The sequence below is a fragment of the Paroedura picta genome, chromosome 6, assembly GCF_049243985.1.
Source record: "Paroedura picta isolate Pp20150507F chromosome 6, Ppicta_v3.0, whole genome shotgun sequence".
NCBI classification, from domain to species: Eukaryota; Metazoa; Chordata; class Lepidosauria; order Squamata; family Gekkonidae; genus Paroedura; species Paroedura picta.
In genome coordinates this window covers 31,987,550-32,008,334 of record NC_135374.1, presented here as the reverse complement: position 1 = coordinate 32,008,334, position 20,785 = coordinate 31,987,550, and the positions used below count along the sequence as shown (strand labels likewise).

General features: G+C 42.3%; 1 protein-coding gene across 4 annotated transcripts in view; it reads right to left on the bottom strand.

Annotated features, from left to right (window-relative positions):
* CFAP44 (cilia and flagella associated protein 44) overlaps positions 1 to 20,785 on the bottom strand; it is a 65,959-nt gene that overhangs the window by 44,581 nt on the left and 593 nt on the right. For 2 of the 4 annotated variants that reach the window (XM_077341988.1, XM_077341991.1), the window contains exons 1-13: positions 19,983 to 20,072; positions 18,143 to 18,217; positions 16,448 to 16,519; positions 15,795 to 15,978; positions 13,011 to 13,173; positions 12,327 to 12,429; positions 10,260 to 10,476; positions 7,977 to 8,091; positions 6,750 to 6,914; positions 6,026 to 6,181; positions 4,046 to 4,093; positions 1,445 to 1,544; positions 528 to 622 (exon numbers count right to left, since the gene is read on the bottom strand). In XM_077341988.1, the coding sequence (XP_077198103.1) occupies positions 528 to 622; positions 1,445 to 1,544; positions 4,046 to 4,093; positions 6,026 to 6,181; positions 6,750 to 6,914; positions 7,977 to 8,091; positions 10,260 to 10,476; positions 12,327 to 12,429; positions 13,011 to 13,173; positions 15,795 to 15,978; positions 16,448 to 16,519; positions 18,143 to 18,217; positions 19,983 to 20,013 (1,524 nt within the window). In that variant the 5' untranslated portion in view covers positions 20,014 to 20,072. Of the gene's footprint in view, positions 1 to 527; positions 623 to 1,444; positions 1,545 to 4,045; positions 4,094 to 6,025; positions 6,182 to 6,749; positions 6,915 to 7,976; positions 8,092 to 10,259; positions 10,477 to 12,326; positions 12,430 to 13,010; positions 13,188 to 15,794; positions 15,979 to 16,447; positions 16,520 to 18,142; positions 18,218 to 19,982; positions 20,073 to 20,785 lie in introns of those variants that run through there. The other 2 variants (XM_077341989.1, XM_077341990.1) reach the window with 2 other exon arrangements.

Genomic DNA, 20,785 nt, shown 5'->3' with positions numbered 1-20,785 from the left:
TTACCTGAAGAAAGAAAAAGGTCTGGGCCTTGATGCCGGCATCACACAAGAAGTGATATCATCATACAATGCTCTGATAATTCGGCAAAAACTCTACCATATAGTTTTTTGTCCAAATACCAGAGTGTCACCTAGATGTTGCTGGTGTGATAACATCACTTCCTGTGTGACAATGGCAACAAGGCCTGGGCCTTTGTCTTTCTCCAGATATGTCACCTCCCCATCTCCCACCAGTTAACGGGAGGAACCTGGCTACCCTGGCCCCAAAGCAGGCAGCAATACCAAAAAAAAAAAAAAAGTCTGTAAAAGTTGGTTAAAAACAAAATATTAAAATGATTGTTACTATAAAATAAATTAAAACCTAAAAATCCTACAGAGAAACCTAGAAGGAGGAATAGTCAAGAAGGTTGACAACAAGTTTCCAAATCTCATAATGCACCAAAAACAATTAACCATTAGTGTGCTACAGTAATTAGGAATGGGAATGCACAGATCCAAGTAGATACAGGTATGCCAACTCTACTTACCACTTTTGGTGCCCAGGTTAGCGCTGTTCCTCCCTGTTTAAATTTCATCTCAGTCAACGGCATTTTAGCAGCAAAATCATAAACACGCACTGTACCTGTGTTAGAGTGTTTAACAAGTCAGCAGGCAAAAAATGGAAAGCCATTGTCCTCCCTCACTTTCCAAGTTAAAAGAAAAAAATCTGGCTACATGACAATAAAAAATCTTTCTTTTTGGTCATCAAAATTCTCACATGAAACTGTGCGACAACTGAGTGGTATTAATGAATCAAGACACAGAGGTAGTGCTGGACTTAGTAAACCAAAGTACATATCAAAACTATTTGATGCCTTCCAGCAGGTGCTGCTTCTCAGATTTCTCACCTGCAGCATTAGAGTAAAAATTTCACAGGATAGCTGTGAGGATTAATGCTTAGTCTTTTAAAGGTATATAAAGCCAATGTAGCATAGTGATTAAAGTGTCAGTCTGGGACTGGAAAAATCAAATCCCACACTCTGCAATGGAGTGGCCTTGAGCTAGTTACTTTCAGTCTAACCTTTTGCACCAGATGGTTGTGAGAACAAAACGGAGGGCCTTGGAGAAAAGGCAGCATACAAACATCATCAACAGAAAGACATAATTATTATTTATTCCCTAAAAATCATCCAGATTTTATTCCGTAATGCTTTCTTGTCAAAATATTGTTCCTTAACATTTTACAGTGCAAAGAACAAAGCATCCCCCCCACACACACACACACACAAACAACTGCATAGTCGTAGACATGAAAACATTTATGGGGGGGGGGGAAACCAGGCCAACTCCACCACTTACACAGGACTCAGAAAAAATGAAACTACCAGTGAACATCACACAAGATTGGTATAATTAATCTCAGTCCTTAAAATTGAATGGGGGAGGAGTGGAAAGTTGTACTCACGGTCAAGAGCAGTGGTGGCCATGAGATAGGTGACTGGTGAAACAGCAATGGCTTCTATCTTTCCAGAATGGAAAGTAAAGAGACATTCTGGATCATGGGTCTACGAAAACATGAAATGGAATTCTTTAGGAGACTATTTGCAAAAACAGCTTATAAGCAATGTGTACCTGCAGGCACCAGAACCTTCTGAAAAACATTTCCTTGAAATGTCTTGCACCAAACACTTAAAATGGGACAGCTAACATTCAATCTACAAAGTAAGTTTAAAGGCTGGATACAGATTACATGTGTAAATTCAACACCAAGGATCTTTGCTAGTGATTATATATTAGAATACTGTTTATTTATTCAATTTGTTTGGCTGCTGAAATTATTGTATGAGAATTGAATATCCTATTGCATTGATTTTCAATTTTGAAATCCCTTGATAAAGCTCTGTTTAGTGAAACATGTTGGGCATTAATAAAGAAATAACTGAAGATTAGAAACTCCTGGTCTATCTACTTGCTATGCTGGATTCAGTGATCTTGTATTACCATATAGGTAACTCAGGGTCCACCTTTCTGTTCCTATAACTGCTCCAGCAACTTTTGCAGGGCATCTGCTGGTGTGGTTGGTAGGCAATCCATCAGCATGGTGGCCAAGTTCTTGCTTGAGTCCCACCCCAGGCCAACACATTCAACACATGTGATCATTGCCATGGAGAGTACTCTGGAGGAGAAAGATTTCCAGATCAGCATTGCTCCCAACCCATGGTCCAGGACTGACGAAGGACAGTGTACCCTGGTGGGGCTAGTTCTTACAGGGTGACTGTTTTGCCCTACCAAACCCAGGACTCTGTCATGCAAGCCAAGTGTACAGATAAAAATCCCAATAAAAACATACAATATTATCCCATTAAAAACACCCATTAAAAAAAACTCTATGGCGGTGACAATTCCAAAATCCCATAGTGCTAGCTAAATCCTGTGTCAGGGGGGACCCAAAGTGCTGGCTCATCACCCACCGCGATGATCAGCTGGTGGGGACTCTACTGATTCCAAGTTCTGCTCTTCCTCAATCTGCTAGGAAGGTATCAGATCTTCCTAGTCTGGCTTCAACCATAGACCCAGAAGAACAGCTTCGTCTTACAGGATGTGCAAAATGCCAAAAGCTCCTGCAGGGCCCTCAGCTCGTCCATGAGCTCATTCCACCATGTCATGGCCAGGATTGAAAAAGCCCTGGCCCTGTTCAACCACAAGACCTCTGACTCAGAGGGGTTGAGTTTCAGGTGACTCTGCTCAAACCATCCAGCTACGGCTTCCAAACATCTGGCAAATGGTTCTTGGGGGGGGGGGATCCTGGCCACTTGTCATGAGGAGATAGGTTTGGGTGTCATCCGCATATTTATGACAGCCCAGCCCAAAACTCCATACCAGTTGGGCCAGAGGGCACATAAAGATGTTGAACATAGTAGGGGAGATCCAACGATAGTTTCTTAAGGAGGGGGCCACCCCCTTTGAGTAGCCAAGATGGGCAGGGATCCAAGGGGCAAGTGGTAGAGCCCTTTCCACCCCTAGAAACTTGTCTACTTCAGTTATAGCCACCTGAAGCCATCAAGCACTATGTTCAAAGGCGGCCAACAGGCCTCCAGTTCCCTATCTGTATCAACCGTAGTGGGAAGATTACAGCGAAGCAACAAGACTTTATTTGTGAAAAGGCTCAATAATGCCTCACAGCTAAGGCCCAATTTATTAGTATTTTGGTGCCCCTCTTCGGGGTCAGTAAGTGTCTGAACTATCCTAAAAAATTGCGCTGGGAGAGAGCTCATGGATGCAATTTCAACAGCAAAAAAGTCCCATTTCACCACTTTCACTGCCATCTCATACACCCTCATAAGCATGCAATAAGATGTTCTTGTCGCTTTGTCACGGGTTTTCTGCCACACTCGCTCTAGTTTTCTCACTTCCCTTTTCTCTCCCAAAGCCCCCCAAGGATACCAAGAGACCTGTTTGATTTGAGGGCGGAGAATATGTCTAGGGGTGATTCCATGCATAGCCAGTGAATGGTGGAACTGCCAGTCCTCCACCAAGGCTGTCAATGAGTCACCTGGAGGTATCAGGTCCTGCGGAGCATTCCAGAATCCAGTCAGATTCATAAGTCTCCGTGGGTGGGCAAAAATACACCCCTCGCCCAAATAGGGAAGGGGTGGCAGCTTGAGCCAAGCCTGCAGGGCGTAGTGGTCTGACCATGGAATGACTGTTGGAAAGGATCTTCTTAAAATTTGTTTGATGACAGTACACCAGCCATTATAAGAAGTCTTTTTTATGACACTTGAATGAACAATATAATAACAATTTTAAATAAAATTTATCTTTCTTCATTAGAGCCATTTGTTTAAAATACATGCCTTCGTTCAGTTTTAAAACTTGGGTGTTTTGATAGTAATAAAAAGATAAATCACTAGTACTACTGACTTTTTAAAATTTACCGCTGCAAAACTCAGATAACCACTAGAACTTTATATCTTCAAATATGAAAATATGTCTCTCTTTATCTATCAACAATAAAGCATGTATAAAATTAAAGACTAAGGAAAGAGGGGAAAAATGGAAAACATACAACATTTGCAAAACTCAGATCAAGCTTCCAGATGGCTCCATTATAATCCTAAAGAAGGAAACAAGTAAAAGCAGCTGTTATTTCAAATGATATTTCCACTTGTAGTGTAAAAACAATCCTGTTTTATTGCCTTTTTATCATTGGGAACCGCTCAACACTTGACAATTTTACTGCGGCCCGGGGGGGGGGGGGAGTCTTTTGCCGAGTGATGTCGCCGCCACCACCAGAGCCCCTGCTCCACTTGCTTTCCCGCCGGCACCCCTGACATCCCGCCGCCCACTGGGGGGTGTTGCCAGCAGCAGCTGCGCAGTGCCACGCCGAGGGGGAGCCACAGCTATAGCGGCCGCCGGAGAACACCAAAGGTGAGCCAGCAGCAGAGTGGCAGGGCAGCCCCCGAGGCAGCAGCCAGGGAAGAGGACAAGGAGGAGCCGTGGCCTGGTACCGACTGATCTACAGACCGGTACCAGTCTCCAGACTGGGGGTTGGGGACCACTGGCCTAGAAATCAGACCTAACCATTATTGCAGACTAAACCTGCAATTGGGCAGAGGGGAGGCTGAGCACAAAGTGGGCACTTAGCACTTACACCCGAGGAGGAGAGCATACTCAGTGGCTGACTTCTGCCATTTCAGAACCCTAAGTAGTAGGCAACCAAAGGGGCACCATGCGCTGACTGGTAAGCAAGGGCAAGAATCCCAAATGTATTCCCACATTCGCCAATAGGTGCCATGACAGTCGCTCCTGCTTTTATGACCAGCCCTGAGTTTGTGCAGGAGCACCACAAGTCACATCCTACCAGCACCATGGCCCCTGACATGCCAAAGAAAAAGATCCTAGAAATGTTTCCTGGAATGATCCCCCCGGAGAGGGGGATGTTTTCCGCCTGTAAGCTCAGTAATTTGCCTGCCCCCCCCCCCACCCAGCAGAGGACATGCCTCATCGGTGGTTTGGGGGGATCTGGCAGCTGCTCCACTCTACATGACAGACCAGCTTCCCAGGTGACCTTTTGACTTGTTTCTTTGAAAGGTCAGGATCTTGAATTACAGTTGTGCTGGCTGCTGTGGATGGATTGCAAACTGTCCCTGAGCACTTCAGCGCAGGACAGGTGAGTGTACTTCAGATGGAACCATCATGTATCTCAAGGGAGGGGGCATGGTAAAGCCCTTCACATGAGGCTGCATTTGCAAACTGCCAGGGTGACACATCCATGGTTGAGAACTGCATGGTACTCATGCCCGGTTGCCATAGCTTTAGATATCTCTGTTTTGCTTTCTTGTTCTTGTAGGTGAGGATTCAACAACCGCTGGATGTGGCTAGTTCCACCTCTCCCCACATATTGTTCAGTCTGCTGTCCCAGCCCTACTCTTAAGAGTGCAGCATTACACCCAGCTAGCCTTGCCACATGGCCCCCGATCAGTTCAGGCTGCCCTGTCCATTAGTGTTACCACCTCTACCCAATGCCTCCACTGACAACATGGTTTCTATGCACACTACCCCAGTTATGCTCTGATAACACTGCAAACCTGTCTGCCAGCCACCATATAACATATATCCATAGGGAATGGATTACGGGTGCTGTAGTTAAAGAGCAGCCAGCCACCCCAACACAGACATTCTGCAAATGCATTTCCTGGTAGAATTAACTGGTCCAAACATGATTTAACTTCTGCTGGAACAAAGACCTGAAGTCTCCTCTAATTTGTGCTGCATGCTTGTTCCAGAAACGACAAGTGGCAAGATGTACCACATAATTATATATGACCTACTAACGAGACCTGACTAGGCAGGACGACTTTATGATAGTGCCAGACAATAGTGTAAAGATCTAGGAAGCCCCTCACTGGCTTTTTTATCATGTGCTACTACGGCATCATCAGATGATATTCTACAACATAATAATTGCAAGATACTGATCATTGCTATAACACGTATGCTCAAATAATTCTTTAAACAATTCAAAAGGGATCAAAACAACTCTCACCTGAGCATACCAAAAAGGTTCTCCACGTTCATGAATTTTCACCATACAGTTCAAATTGACATTTTTACCAACTAAAAGCTCATTCATGTGTTCCATCTCTAGCAGTCCAGAATCATCCACAATATCAGCAGTGTCTACTGTTTCAAAATCCCACACCTTTAAATAATGAAACAAAAGAGATTCTTCATTTTCTAATGCCAAGGCCATTTCAAATGGTTCTGCCCTCGTTTCTGGTAGAGCTGGGTTTGATTCCCTGTTCCTCCACAGGCAGGCAGCTGAATGACCTTGGGCTAGTCACAGTTCTCACAGAGCAGTCCTGTCAGTGCTCTTTCAGCCACACCTACCTCACAGGATGTCTGTTGTGGGGGGAGGAAGGGAAGGCGATTGGTAGCCATTTGAGACATCTTCTGGTAGTGAAAAGCACAGCATAAAAGCCAACTCTTCTTCTTTTAAATCCTTAACAAGACTTTATATACCCATTGGCCAGATCTAACCACATCCTCTTGAGGGAACATTCACTGGCCCATGAAGAAATATCCTTCTAATGGTAACCCCTCATTCCTGATAGGGCCCATCTCAATACTTCCCTTATGGAAGCTGTTCAAGGATAGCAAGAAACTGCCTCTTGAATAGTGTGTGGGAGAGGAATCGCCCTTCTCCACATGAATTGGCCCTGAACAATATAACAGCTCAGTCCGTGTCTTTTTAAAAAGAAAGCACTCACTCTGATGTAGCCATCTGATCCAACGGTGATCAACTCTCCTTCATCCAGGACCAACTGATTAATTGGTCCGAGGTGGCAGGTTTTACGGCCTGGTCGACAAAGTTCCACTTTTATGAGGCCCCCTTCCCAGAGCAGCATGTTGCCCCATTCCGACCCTGAAAGCACCTTTCATGAAAATGAAACAAAATTCACTCTATCACATCCTAATATAAATAAAATTATACAACAGAATATATTATGTTCTCTCACAGCTTCATCTGTACACAGCTAATATAGTTCCTCAACTCAATGCTATGACTCCTATCTGTCTGACCTAAATGTATTTAGTAATGCCACCAAATTGAAAAAAGGATGGATTCATCATATGAATTTCTCCTGCTCCGAACAGTAATATTCCTTTTTATTAAGTATTTATTTATGTAGTTGTACATTTCTTGCATTGTGCAGGGGGTTGGACTAGATGGCCCTGGTGATCCCTTCCAACTCTATGATTCTATGGATCTATGATGATTCTATTTTTATTATGGGATTCTCATTCCTCACTATCTTTGGGAACTAAGGGCAGATTGTATTTCATGGTATACATACAATCCCCATAGAAGTTTAAAGGTAAAGGTATCCCCTGTGCAAGCACTGGATCATGTCTGACCATTGGGGTGACACCCTCCAGCGTTTTCTTGGCAGACTCGATACGGGGTGGTTTGCCAGTGCCTTCCCCAGTCATTACCGTTCACCCTCCAGCAAGCTGGGTACTCATTTTACCAACCTCGGTTATGGGAAAACCCAGATTCAAATTCCTATCCCACCATGAAATTTGCTGGTGATCTCAGACTGGCCACACTCTCTCAGCCTAACCTTCCTCATAGGGAGGGTCGTGTACAAAATAAATAGTTGCCGTTTGCAAATGCTCAGAAGTTAATCACTTTAATCTCCTATTTGTCCTGATGAAACTGTCCTGACTGCTAAAACCAACTACCTTTTTGTAAATAAAATTTGTAAACCTGAAGCTGCCTCTTGCTGCTTTGCTCTCCTCCTCTATTAGGGGTTTTCTGCTTGTAAATACCAAGCAAATCATAACGACACAAGATGTAAACCCAATGTAAAAAGTTAAGCCAACTTTCTATAGTTCCTGCCATTTTAGATCAGGAATAACATGAACAGAACATTGTAGGGTTTGATTTATTGCCTAGAAAGAGTTCCATGTAAAAGGATGGAAATATTCCTCACCTTCCCATCTGGTAGCTCCACATATCCTTCGATGTCTGTCAATGCTGTTTTCCCAAACCTGCCTAAAGCACCTTGTAATTTCAGGCCAGTGAAAGTAAGAGCCATCTTCCAAAACCTGACCACACAAAAATCAAAGTTAACCTCTTCAATAGTTTCTGTATTCTCATTCCACATCCACACACACCAAGTATGTCAAACTTTCATAAGTACTGACAAATTTGGGATAACTATGGGCACAAAGACTATAATATGTGCAATTTGAGTTGGGCACAAATCTATACATAACTTGACCTCATGAGAACATATGAAAATCAGACATTTAAACATAACATCCACTAGCATATAACCTTAGTTTCCACATTTATGCAATGAATTACTCTGCAGGCTATAAGATCTACTTACTAGTACATTCTCACACATAAGGACAATGCTACAGCTTCAAACTCAGTCTGTAGGAGGCTTTTTGCAAGATCTACCTACTGCCTGAAGTGCCAGTCATGGGGACATTCTTACAAGTGGAACTACGTTGCCCCCTAATGCACACTCCTTGAAATGGCACATCCAAGTAATATCCCTCTGAACACTGTCTTCTCCAAAAGGGAAGGAAGAGAAGCAGAGAGAGTGTATTGAGTGTATTACTGACCATAGAAGAGTTAAATTGCAAGATCCTGGTGTAAACACCCCGCTTCTCCAAAATCCGATTTTTTAGATTAAATTAAAATACCATTAGATTATATTAAACCACCCTTTTCATGCCTAATAACCAGCATCCCAGACAAATAACTCTAACTAGAGAAGAATAATCCAGATGGTAATCAAACATGGGGAAAAACTGTACTGATGGATTTTGATTTGATCATATCTGTATAAAAATGTCACATTTTGCTTTGTTTTATGACTGCAGAAAAATTTTGTTGGCCAACCAGCTTTTGTAAAGTAATGCTACAACAGTCAAAGCTAGGCAACAGCTGCAGAGTACATTTGTAAACAGATTCAGGACAATTAAAAATAACTGCACTGGAATCAGACAATATATTCTCTAGCTGTACTCTCACCATTTTCATATTAGCACCATTACTGACCCTTTCTCTGGAAAACTTGAGAATCTGGAGTCTTCTAAAATCACGCCGGGTAATATTGTATCCAAGAATGGCTGGTCATACAACTAGTCACTCAAAATAACAGTTTCTTTTACATTTAGAAGCTAATTGTAAACTATTTTACTTGTGTAAAGAATGGGAACAAATGTGGAAAAAATTAGGAGGCACTACAGTGTAACTCATTTAGTGGTTTACGTGTTAGTCCAATGTTTGTTCAGTAATGTACACCTTAAATTAAATGGTACACAAGAAGTAAATTACCACTAGATTAGATACAGAAGACTCAGTCCACAGAGATTTAGAAATAATGGGGGAGAGATTAACCTTTCCACCCTACACTATTGCCCAAATTATCTGTATGTACTTAGGACAAATAAAAGCAAGAAGGTATTTAGAATACTGAAATGGCCCAGCCAGAAAAAAAAGGTTAGGCTATCCCTCATTTTCTGTGGCTCAGTTCTAATGGGAAGTATGGTTGCTTTAAAATAAAATTAAATATCCCAAAGTAGATTTCCCACGACTCATCCAGTTACACTCTTTGATGCAACTTTATTCACAAAAGAAACTGTGGTTTCCATTTCAATAATGAAACGCACATAACGCTTTTTATTAAGACCAACCAAAATGGCACAAAACAGCATGTAAACTTCCCCGGAATCTTTTATCGAGCTAAGGTAAAGGTAAAGGTATCCCCTGTGCAAGCACCGGGTCATGTCTGACCCTTGGGGTGACGCCCTTTAGCGTTTTATTGGCAGACTCAATACGGTGTGGTTTGCCAGTGCCTTCCCCAGTCATCACCGTTTACCCCCCAGCAAGCTGGGTACTCATTTTACCGACCTCGGAAGGATGGAAGGCTGAGTCAACCTTGAGCCGGCTGCTGGGATCGAACTCCCAGCCTCATGGGCAAAGCTTTCAGACGGCTGCCTTACCACTCTGCGCCACAAGAGGCTCTTTTTATCGGGCTAGATGTTGCAAAATAAAAAGGAGCGAGGGAGAAACAGGTATGATGGTCATGAACTTAGCAGTGTTTTCAAACAGAGGATGAAATTAAATTCTATTTTAATGTGGAATACAATTCTGCTATTGTTCTCAAGACAAAATACCCCAGGCAATCACTATACAGAGACATATCAACATGACTCTCTGGTACCTTCAGAGAAAACTCAACAGACAGCTAGCTTACTTTATGTGTCCTGAACCAGATGTGGTTAGTTGTTCTTCATTTTCGGGAGAGAAAGTGACTTTAAAAACATCCTGCGAAAATGCCTTTGATCTCAATATAATCTTTTCCTGTTTCCAATCCCAAACTGTCAACATATAATCAGGGCTGCTCCCAACCGTGGCTATCATAGTGCCAGAACGATTAAAGTCAGCAAATGCATAGGCTTCCTCTGTTCCACCTGAAAACAAGAACGTACAACAGGTTTCTTAATGCTATAGACTCGGACATCAGGTAAAATACTGTTTTGCCAGCTATTCAGCAAATAGCTGGTATGAGGAGATATAAACATAAAATGCATTGAAAGACATTCCTTCTGATTATTATTATATCCTCTCAATACCGTTTAAATGACTGAAATCCACTTTTATGTTACAAGAATATACTTGAATTACTTCCCATTGTTTTTTCCTTCACAAAATTTTTCATTTATAATCATAGAATAATAGAATTGGAAGGGATCACCTGAGTCATCTAGTCCAGCCTCTGCACTATACAGGACACCCACAACCCTAACGCTCATCCACTATACCCTGCCACTCCCTTGACCCTTCATAGACTCAGCCTCTCTGTCAGATGGCTATCCAGCCTCTATTTATACATTTCCAAAGATTTCCAAACCTACCACTTCCAGAGGATGCCAACTTAGACGGCTCGTTAACAGGGATCTCAGATAACTGCTCAGTGGCCGCAGCAACTCCAAACTAGAAGGAGGCTGAGACGGTTGCTTCAATGTTTCTCCAACGAGTAGGAGTGGTTCGCTTTTCCTTTAAAGCAGCCCCAAGGCTCCCATGGTTCCTCGACCCCCTCCCCGACATTTAAAAAAATCATAGCAACACAGTGAGGGGGGTTAGGCTGACTGGTCCCAGGTCTCATAGTAATGATAATTAACCACATTCAGGTGGGTAGCCGTTTTGGTCTGAAGCACAGGACAAAGTTTGAGTCCAGTGGCATCTTTAAGACCAACAAAGTTTTATTCATGGTATAAACTTTCGGGTGCAGGCACACATCTTCAGATACACCGAAATTGAAGATATCAGTCCATATATAGAGGTAGAGGATGAGCAGAAAATTAGTATGCAACATAATGAAGATGTTTTACAGATTCAAGGACCAAACAGGAATAAGAAGCTTAATTTACATGGATACATTTAATTCCAGGGAGGAAACTTAGTGAAGGAAATGCATATGTCAAAATTGGAGACTGATGAGCATATCAGAGAATCATAGAATAATAGAGTTGGAAGGGACTGCCTGAATCATCTAGTCCAACCCCCTGCACTATGCAGGACACTCACAACCCTATCACTCATCCACTGTAACCTGCCATCCCTGTGCCTTCACAGAATCAGCCTCTCCGTCAGATGGCTATCCAGCCTCTGTTTAAAAATTTCCAACGATGGAGAATCCACCACCTCCCGAGGAAGCCTGTTCCACTGAGAAACCACTCTGTCATGAACTTCTTCCAGATGACTGAGTACACAATCAAATAAAGAGGAACCACTGGATTGTACAGCACTTCATTTATCAGTTTTCATTTAATTTCTTTCATTGAGTCAGAACACATTAGATCAGGCAAATCTACTTACATCATATCCAGATACTATAGTAACACTGCAGGTAATAGAAAATAAAGCAGTTGTATGGGATATGGCAGCTAATTCCATAACTTCTTGTCCCTTTTAAATATTTGGCCACTGAAATACTCTTTAAAAGAGTAATGCTACTTTTTATAACGCACTTGGGAGCTCTCCTTTTAAAAATATAGTATGTACAAAAAATACATTTATAAGGGCTATAAGGCAGCATTGAGTTTCAGTTTAACTTCTGACACTAAGCAAAACAGAAATCAAGCAGTATCTTTAAGACTAACCAAGGCTAACTAACTTATGATTACTCCATCATAACCTTGGTTAGTTAACAGTACCACTTGATTTTTTTATTTCACTTTGTAGAAACAGATTAACTCAGCTGCTTTTGTTCTATTGTATAGATGTGAAACCATGAAAGGTCACACTGCGTTCAACCCACCTTTTAATATTCTGTAGGGCTTTAAGGAAGGATACTCATAGATGATCATGTTTGGCTTCCATCCCTTTTCTCCTACAGCAAAGTAAGTTTTATTAGGATGTACCTAGTAGGGAAAAAAAGACTCTTTTCACCTATTATCCCCTTGTATCTCTCTCCACTAAAGCACTGCTTAATAAATCATACATTGTGAAATAAATTGTGGTCCAATTCACAGTCCAGTCTACAGATTCCAACCGTGTCTGAGCTTTGTTATTTGGAAAATTTATTAACTTAATTTATTTATACTTTACTTTTTGTAAAATTTAATAATAACATTTAATAATGTTGAGAATGTAATAATACATTTATTATTTGGAAAATTTATATACCACCTATCCAGAGAACCCACTTAAGGGGGTTACTCTAAATTTCTTTAGTATCCATAGAACAACATTGGAACCAATGGCTTCCTATTTCTTTTAAAATAAAAAGTATCAGAGAGACAATCTGAATCATGTGCCACTCTTATATAAGATGAAATTTAAGACAAGTCTTGAACATAGGAGCAAATAGCTGCATTGTGAATTACAGACCAAAATATTTCTCAATGAGAGAATAAAACTTACCCAAACAAACAGCCCGGCTTCTTCTACTATTCAAGTTGAACTCAAGCAAAACATCTTCCAAGTTAAAAAAAAGTCTTACCGTGATGATTCCAATCCCCCCACCACTTGAGCTTCGAAGGTATCTTTGATACTTTAATTTCAAGTCCAGAAGTACTATCTGATTGCCAGCTATGTAAAAGAGGGTTGAACTGTCCATCACCTGGAGGTTTGCCCGTTTGGTGCAGTCATAGCCAAAAGAGTGCCTGAGGAACTGTCACTAAGGAACATAAGTGATGCTATCATTTAGGTTGATTTCAATTCAAATAACAATAAAAATATCAATTTCAAAAGTCAGGGGGGATCCCATATATATACCTTACACTACTCTAATTAAAAAGTTTATCATAAAATTGCATTTGGTAGCTGGGGCCGCAGTATTTTTCATATAAAAACGAGATGAAAAAAGATTAATCTCTTTTAAAATGTGTAGCCTATTCCCATCCATCCTTTCAAAACACCGTTCAATACTTCTGGATCAATCATATTACTAACACCGTTCAGTACCCTGTAAATTCAATGTTTGAAGTTGGTTTGCTTTTTTAAAAATTGCAAAGGCATTCACCGCACAAGTTGCCAGTGAAGTCAGCTGAGATGCTGTCCCCTCCTTTAGTGTAATATTGTTTCCTCCCCCCCCCCCCACTAAGGGGCAGTTTATAGATAGAAAACCATAAACACTGCCTGGCAAAAATGACAGAGAAATAGATATCAGCCAGATCATAAGTGCAAATAAACTGTCTGGCCCAACATAGCCAGCCAGAGATAAAACCTCCAGAAACAATTCTGGACATGCAGTTTAGAACATGGAGAAGGAACAGCTGACTCGCAAATAACCTCCTCTCCATCCTTGGGAGATGCATGATTTAAGACAATAAGTCTTCCACAAACTTATGACATCTCATCAGTTCCCAGTTTTACTTCCCCAGCATCCATCCATTTACTGTAATTAGACAATACTTAACACTGTTCTTCAAACCTTATAGCTTTCCTGTCCAGTAAATCAAAGTCATCAAGAACAATTTACACCTTTAATTTAGTCGGGAAATCTCATCACATGTCTTCCAAAGTCACTGTTCACCTCCAGACAGCCCATCAAGATATTTGTTGGGGAGGGGGAGACATCAACATTGCCTTAGGTAGCATTTTGCCCTATATAATACAGCACCCTATATTATAGCTGTGTGTGTATGTTCTTGGACTCCACACATACCCCCACTTGTATGTGGGCCTGGCTGTTTTTCCCATGAAACACTGGTCATTTTGCTACTGTTTCCACCAACCTCTATCTTCAAGACAGGTAACTATAAACTTTTCTTGAAATTGCTGTCTCCCCACTCCTCCCTGATTACCTCTTAGCTAACCTTGTACGTGTTTTAAGTGTGTTTGTATGTGTGTTATCCTTTTATACTTATTTTAAATAAAAAGTCTTTCTGGTAACCCTATCCTGGTTTACTTTGAGGGTTCTTTTGAGGGAACAATCCCCATAAACATTGGTGGATATCACAGTTATCGCCTCTTGCTTTGTCTTCTTAAAGGCTAATTTCTTCCAACTAATTAGGAGATTGCATCCTTGAGTAACAGAAGAATGGGCTAGCACTACCTGAAATCTCCATAGTCTGAGGGGATCTGTGACCTGTAGTATATCTATCTGAAGGTTCAGAAGGCTATAACTTTGACCATGGCTTAGCTGTACAGCATCAGCTTTGTATGCAGAAGGCCTCAGGTTTGATTCCTGACACAATTATAAGGTAGTAAGTGAGGCCTTGGAGAGTTGCTGGCAACCAGAATGGACAACAATGATCTCAACAGACTAGTGATAGGTCTTTGTACAAGGCAGTTTTATGTGGAGACAGCCAGCCAGATGCATGTAAAGTAGTGGCTTAATTTTCTGAAGTACACTTCAATTTCTTTCATTCTACAGTTTGAAAATCACTATATCTTTCCTCACTTCCTTATGTTCCTCCACATTCATACCTCGTTGAACACAGTCACTCATACCTGATTGCCACTGATTTCTTCTATTATTCCTGTCCAAGAGACTATTGATGCCACAGATCTACCCCATTTTTGTGAATCAAACCAACTCCCACTTAATTGACAACTCTCTACAAAGTCCACTTCTTCCTTGGTCAACAAAGATCCATCTGTGCTACACAGTTAGCTGTTGCCTTCTTTGCTGTTCCTTTATCAAATATAAATGTTAATAATACAGATACAGCCATGAATTTTCAAATATTTGATGGCACTTTAAATCTTTGGAGAGGGGGCAGTGTTTTCCACCAATCCCCCCTTCTAACAACAGCCTACTATTATGCCCTCTCTTGCTATTCATGAAGTTCTGTTGATAGCACCATCACTCCTAGAAGAAAATTTGATGAGTCTCAGTGTAACAGGAGAGGAAGGCAAGAAAGCTCCACTCCACAAGTCTGTGCATAGATTCCAACTATTAGCAAACAAGACTATGGCAGGCACCCCTTTACCTCTGTCAGCATTATGGTGCAAACATAATATTCTACATGATATGTGGCATTAAAATGCTGTGGCATTAAAATGTAACATTAAAAGTAGCAGCAGTACACATTCCAATTTCCCCTGAAGTGGCTTTATAGATGTTTGTTTGTACTTCATCCTCCTTTCAATCCAGGATATGTGCCCCGACCCAAGTTGCCAGTTTATCTTCACAAAATCCATGTATTAACACTCTATTCACTATGCTAAATTATTATTTCAATATGTATTTCCAATATACTCTAATTGGGATGAGGTTTGTTTATTATAAAGGTAAATTCAAACCCTAAATTCATACACAACAAAAGAAAGTGGATACATGAGAGTGAGCATGTTAAATGGTATCCCAGAATCTGGAGTCACATACGGGAAGGAGCACAAATCTTCATAATTATAGAAGAAGGTTTCTGAGATTTTCTTCTCTACCTTTACTGGTTTTTTCACTTGTTCTGGAGGTTTTACCATCTCTATTTGCTCTTCTTCCTCCTCCTCCTCCTCCTCTTCTGTATTTCAAAAACATCAGTATAAATAAGAGAGCCTACTTTTCAGACAGATATGGACAAGCATAGTAATTATGTGATATATTTGTAATGATTTTGTGACTTCAACAAACTAAGACTATGTAGAACAAGCTGTAAAATACACTTGGATAAAGTTGTGTATAAAGTTGTGATCCGGAGTACCTCTACTTGGGAGAAAGTTCCACCTGAAATCAATGGAACCTACTTCAGAGTAAGGACAAAGAAGACAGGATTGTAAAACCTTTCTGGACAGACAATATTAAACATACAGAGAAAAAAATAAACCACTCCTTTGAGGATTTATCAGAGTGAAGCTCTGGAGCTCACAAATCCTTAAACGTTACTTCTATAAAGTTTAGAACATGATAAAAGCTGCCCAAAATGGTTGAAAAAGAGACAGGATGACTTCAATATGCAAGTCTCAGGACCACAGATTGCAGGCAACACTCACCCTCACTTCCAGAACTGGCATCCTCTTTCTCTTCCACTGGCTTTTCTTCTCCCTCAGCAAACGTGGTCTTTTCTGCAAACAAGAGAATTATCCTCCCCATTTTCCGTTATCAAAAATGCTATTTTTTTTTAATTTGTCTCCCTTGGGAATAAAATCAATTCAAATAAAGTCTTTTAATTATGGCTGATGGAACACAGTAAGATATCCTGAAAGACAACTCTGCATCCTAAAATACAGTCAAACAGACTTAAAGGTAAAGGTATCCCCTGTGCAAGCACCGAGTCATGTCTGACCCTTGGGGTGACGCCCTCTAGCGTTTTCATGGCAGACTCAATACGGGGTGGTTTGCCAGTGCCTTCCCCAGTCATGACCGTTTACCCCCCAACAAGCTGGGTACTCATTTTACCGACCTCGGAAGGATGGAAGGCTGAGTCAACCTTGAGCCGGCTGCTGGGATCGAACTCCCAGCCTCATGGGCAAAGCTTTCAGACGGCTGCCTTACCACTCTGCGCCACAAGAGGCTCCAAACAGACTTACGCAATGACAAAAAAAAAAGAACAACTCTGTGTGAACTACTAATAATACACTCTGACTTTAAAGATTAGACCAAGACAGGACAGCGCTGCTTGTACTATTAGAAGTTTCAGCAGCGTTTGACCCAGTTGGCCATGAGCTCTTAGCTCACCGCCTTGTCAACACCGGGATACAGGGGGACATCCCTCAAATGGGTGATCTCCTTTCTCTGGGGTCACAGACAGAGGGTAGCTATAGGAGAGAGAGTATCTAGCCACCATCAGCTCACATGTGGAATCCCACAGAGAGCAGTCCTCTCTCCAATCCTATTGAACATCTTCATGCACCCTCTTGCTCAGCTGGTGCAAAAGTTTGGGCTGGGATGTCATTGATATGCAGATGACACCCAACTCTTCCACCTGATGGATGACCGCCCTGATTCTCCCCTGGAATTCTTAGCCTGGATGCCTGGAAGCGGTGACGAGGTAGCTCAAGCAGAGTCATCTGAAGCTCAATCCTTCAAATACAGAGGTCCCGTGGCTGGGCAGGAAGGGTCCAAACAAGGAAGCATGCCTACTCAACCTGGATGGAGTGCAAGTATCAATAGCTCATTCCACCAGAAACCTGGGTGTGATCCTCGATGCCTCCCTTTCCATGGAGGCACAGTTCACAAGAGTATCTCAGCAGGCCTTCTACCATCTGCACCAAGCCAAGCTACTAGCACCCTACTTGTCCCCAGAACATCTAGCCACAGTGATCCATGCAACAGTCACCTCTAGACTAGACTTCTGTAACTTGCTCTGTGTAGGCCTTCCCTTAACGTAGACCTGGAAAGTGCAACTGGTCCAGAATGTCATGGCCAGGATCCTCTCACATGCACCATGGAAGTCTGGCCTGCGCTCCAATAACTGCTTAAGGTTCTGATAATCGCCTTCAGGGTCATACGCAATCAGGGCCCAGTGTATCTGAGAGACTGCCTCTCTGCCTAATTGTTATAATATCATTACTCAATTCTGGTTCTTACTGTTATGGTTATTGTTATTATGATTACAATTTATATCCCTATGTTTTATCTAAACCACACTGAGCCTTACAGGAGAGCGGTATAGAAATACAATAAATAAATAAATACAATGAGTGCTACCTGAAACCAGTCCATATGAAATACAAAACTGTGCTTACCTTCAGCTGCTTTCTTTGTTCCTTCATTTTGACTCCCTATACTTGAAGCCCTTTTTCCTGGTTGTTCATCCTGGTCTGCAAATAGAACCACAAGTTTGGTTGGATCCACCAAAAAGAAATGTACAATACACATACTGCACAGAAAATTTTGCAACTCCTGCTAGAGAATTAGGTAATATATGCTATAAATTTGCCAATCTTATCACAAATATGTATGTATGTATTTCCCTTTTAAACTCAGTTTCTTATAAAGCTGACAGAAAGTAGATGTCATTAATGTCTGTGGAGCATTACACAATTAAGGATACATCTGCTCTGGTTCAGCCTCACTTGGAGTACTGTGTTCAGTTTTGGGCACCACAGTTGAAGGAGTATATCCAGAGGAGGGCAACAAAGATGGTGAGGGGTTTGGAGCTCAAGACGTATGAGAAAGGCATGGGGGAGCTTGGACTGTTTGGCCTGGAGAGGAGACGACTGAGAAGGGATCTGATAACCATGTTCAAGTATTTAAAAGGCTGCCATAGAGGATGGAGCAGGGTTGTTCTCTCTTGCTTCAGAGGGACAGACCAGAACCAATGGGATGTGATTAATTAAAAAGAAATTCTATTTAAACATCCGAAAGAAGTTCCTGACAGAGTGGTTTCTCAGTGGGACAGGCTCCCTCGGGAGGTGGCGGGTTCTCCATCTTTGGAGATTTTTAAACAGAGGCTAGATAGCCATCTGGAGAGGCTGATTCTGTGAAGGTTCAAGGGGGTGGCAGGTTACAGTGGATGAGTGATAGAGTTGTGAGTGTCCTGCATAGTGCAGGGGGTTAGACTAGATGAGCCAGGTGGCCCCTTATAACTCTAATATTCTGATTCTTTGATCTGCCCATCAGTCTCCAATTCTGACATATTTATTTCCTTCACTAAGTTTCCTCCCGGGAATTAAATGCAAACAAATGGTATCCATATAAACTAAGATTCTTATTCCTGTTTGGTCCTTGGATCTGTAAAACATCTTCATTATGTTGCATGCTAATTTACTGCTCACCCCCTACCTCTAGGTATGGACTGGTATCTTCCATTTCGAAGCTTATACCGTGAATAAAACTTTGTTGGTCTTAAAGATGCCACTGGACTCAAACTTTGCCCTGTGCTTCAGACCAATATGGCTACCCACCTGAATGTGGTTAATTATCATTACTATGTGTCCTGGGGAGCCTCTTGTGGCGCAGAGTGGTAAGGCAGCCGTCTGAAAGCTTTGCCCATAAGGCTGGGAGTTCAATCCCAGCAGCTGGCTCAAGGTTGACTCAGCCTTCCATCCTTCCGAGGTCGGTAAAATGAGTACCCAGCTTGCTGGGGGGTAAACGGTAATGACTGGGGAAGGCACTGGCAAACCACCCCGTATTGAGTCTGCCATGAAAACGCTGGAGGGCGTCACCCCAAGGGTCAGATATGACTCGTTGCTTGCACAGGGGATACCTTTACCTTTACCTTTATGTGTCCTGGGACCAGTCAGCCTAACCCCCCTCACTGTGTTGCTGATTTTTGTTTTAATGTCGGGGAGAGGGTCGAGGAACCATGGGAGCGTCGGGGCTGCTTTAAAGGAAAAGTGAACCGCTCCTACTCGCTGGAGAGACACTGAAGCAACCGTCTCAGCCTCCTTCTAGTCCGGAGTTGCTGCGGCCACTGAGCTGTTATCTGAGATCCCTGTTAACGAGCCGTCTAAATTGCATCGGGTCGGCTCCATTTTACAGAGAAAGAAAATTTCGGTAGTGAAGCGGGGAGGGCTCCCTGGAGGCAGCTCCTCCCAATGACGGAGTGAAAGGAGGAAGAAATCTATGCTCAAAACTTCGTACCTTTCGCCTCGCTGTCCCCCTTCGGCTCCATAGCCGCTTGATGCCGGTCGCCGAGCAACCGGCCGCGCTAAGGTTTCTGGGAAATGGAGTTCTAAAGTTTACTCCAGGTTCGTACATCGTTTAGGCAAGGTAAGAAAGACCTTGTAAAAGCAAGGGGAGGCATTCTCAACGGACGACCGGGATGAAATAGCAACGCACTCTCCGTTGGGAGGAAATCTCACGGGACGCAATCGTGCTTACTTCAGAGTACACTGGCTCTTCCTTTAAACTGACCTTTCTTTGTAGCAAATGTATCCCTAGCTTGAAGTACAAATACGTTGTAAAAGCAGAAGTGAACGTAATAGGATTGCCAGCAATCCTGGAAAAAAAAATATCCCGTCCTTTGTGACCAGATTTTAACATTGGTAAAGTGGGACACTATTGACCCGGGGAGAGGGGGGAGGGTTCTTGATTAAAAATATGGTCTATATGGAGCAACAAAAAGTTTCATAGAATGCAAAAATAGTATTGTAATACATATTTTTTAAATTTCAACGTAAGTACAATTTGCCACTCCAAAAGTGGGACAATCTGGTCACCTTAGTTTACCGGGCAGACAGGGGCAGCAACAGGTGCCTCTTTTCCAACCATCAAGGTCAATAACGTTCCACAACCAACTCCGAGTCCGGGGGCACCTTGAAGACGGCATAAGCTTCCGTGTGCGTGGGCTCACCCGCGTTGAGTTTCGTTGGTCTACAAGGTGCCCCTGGACTCGGAGCAACGCGGCTGCCCACCGGGCCCGGTCTTCTGAAAGGCCTGCGGGA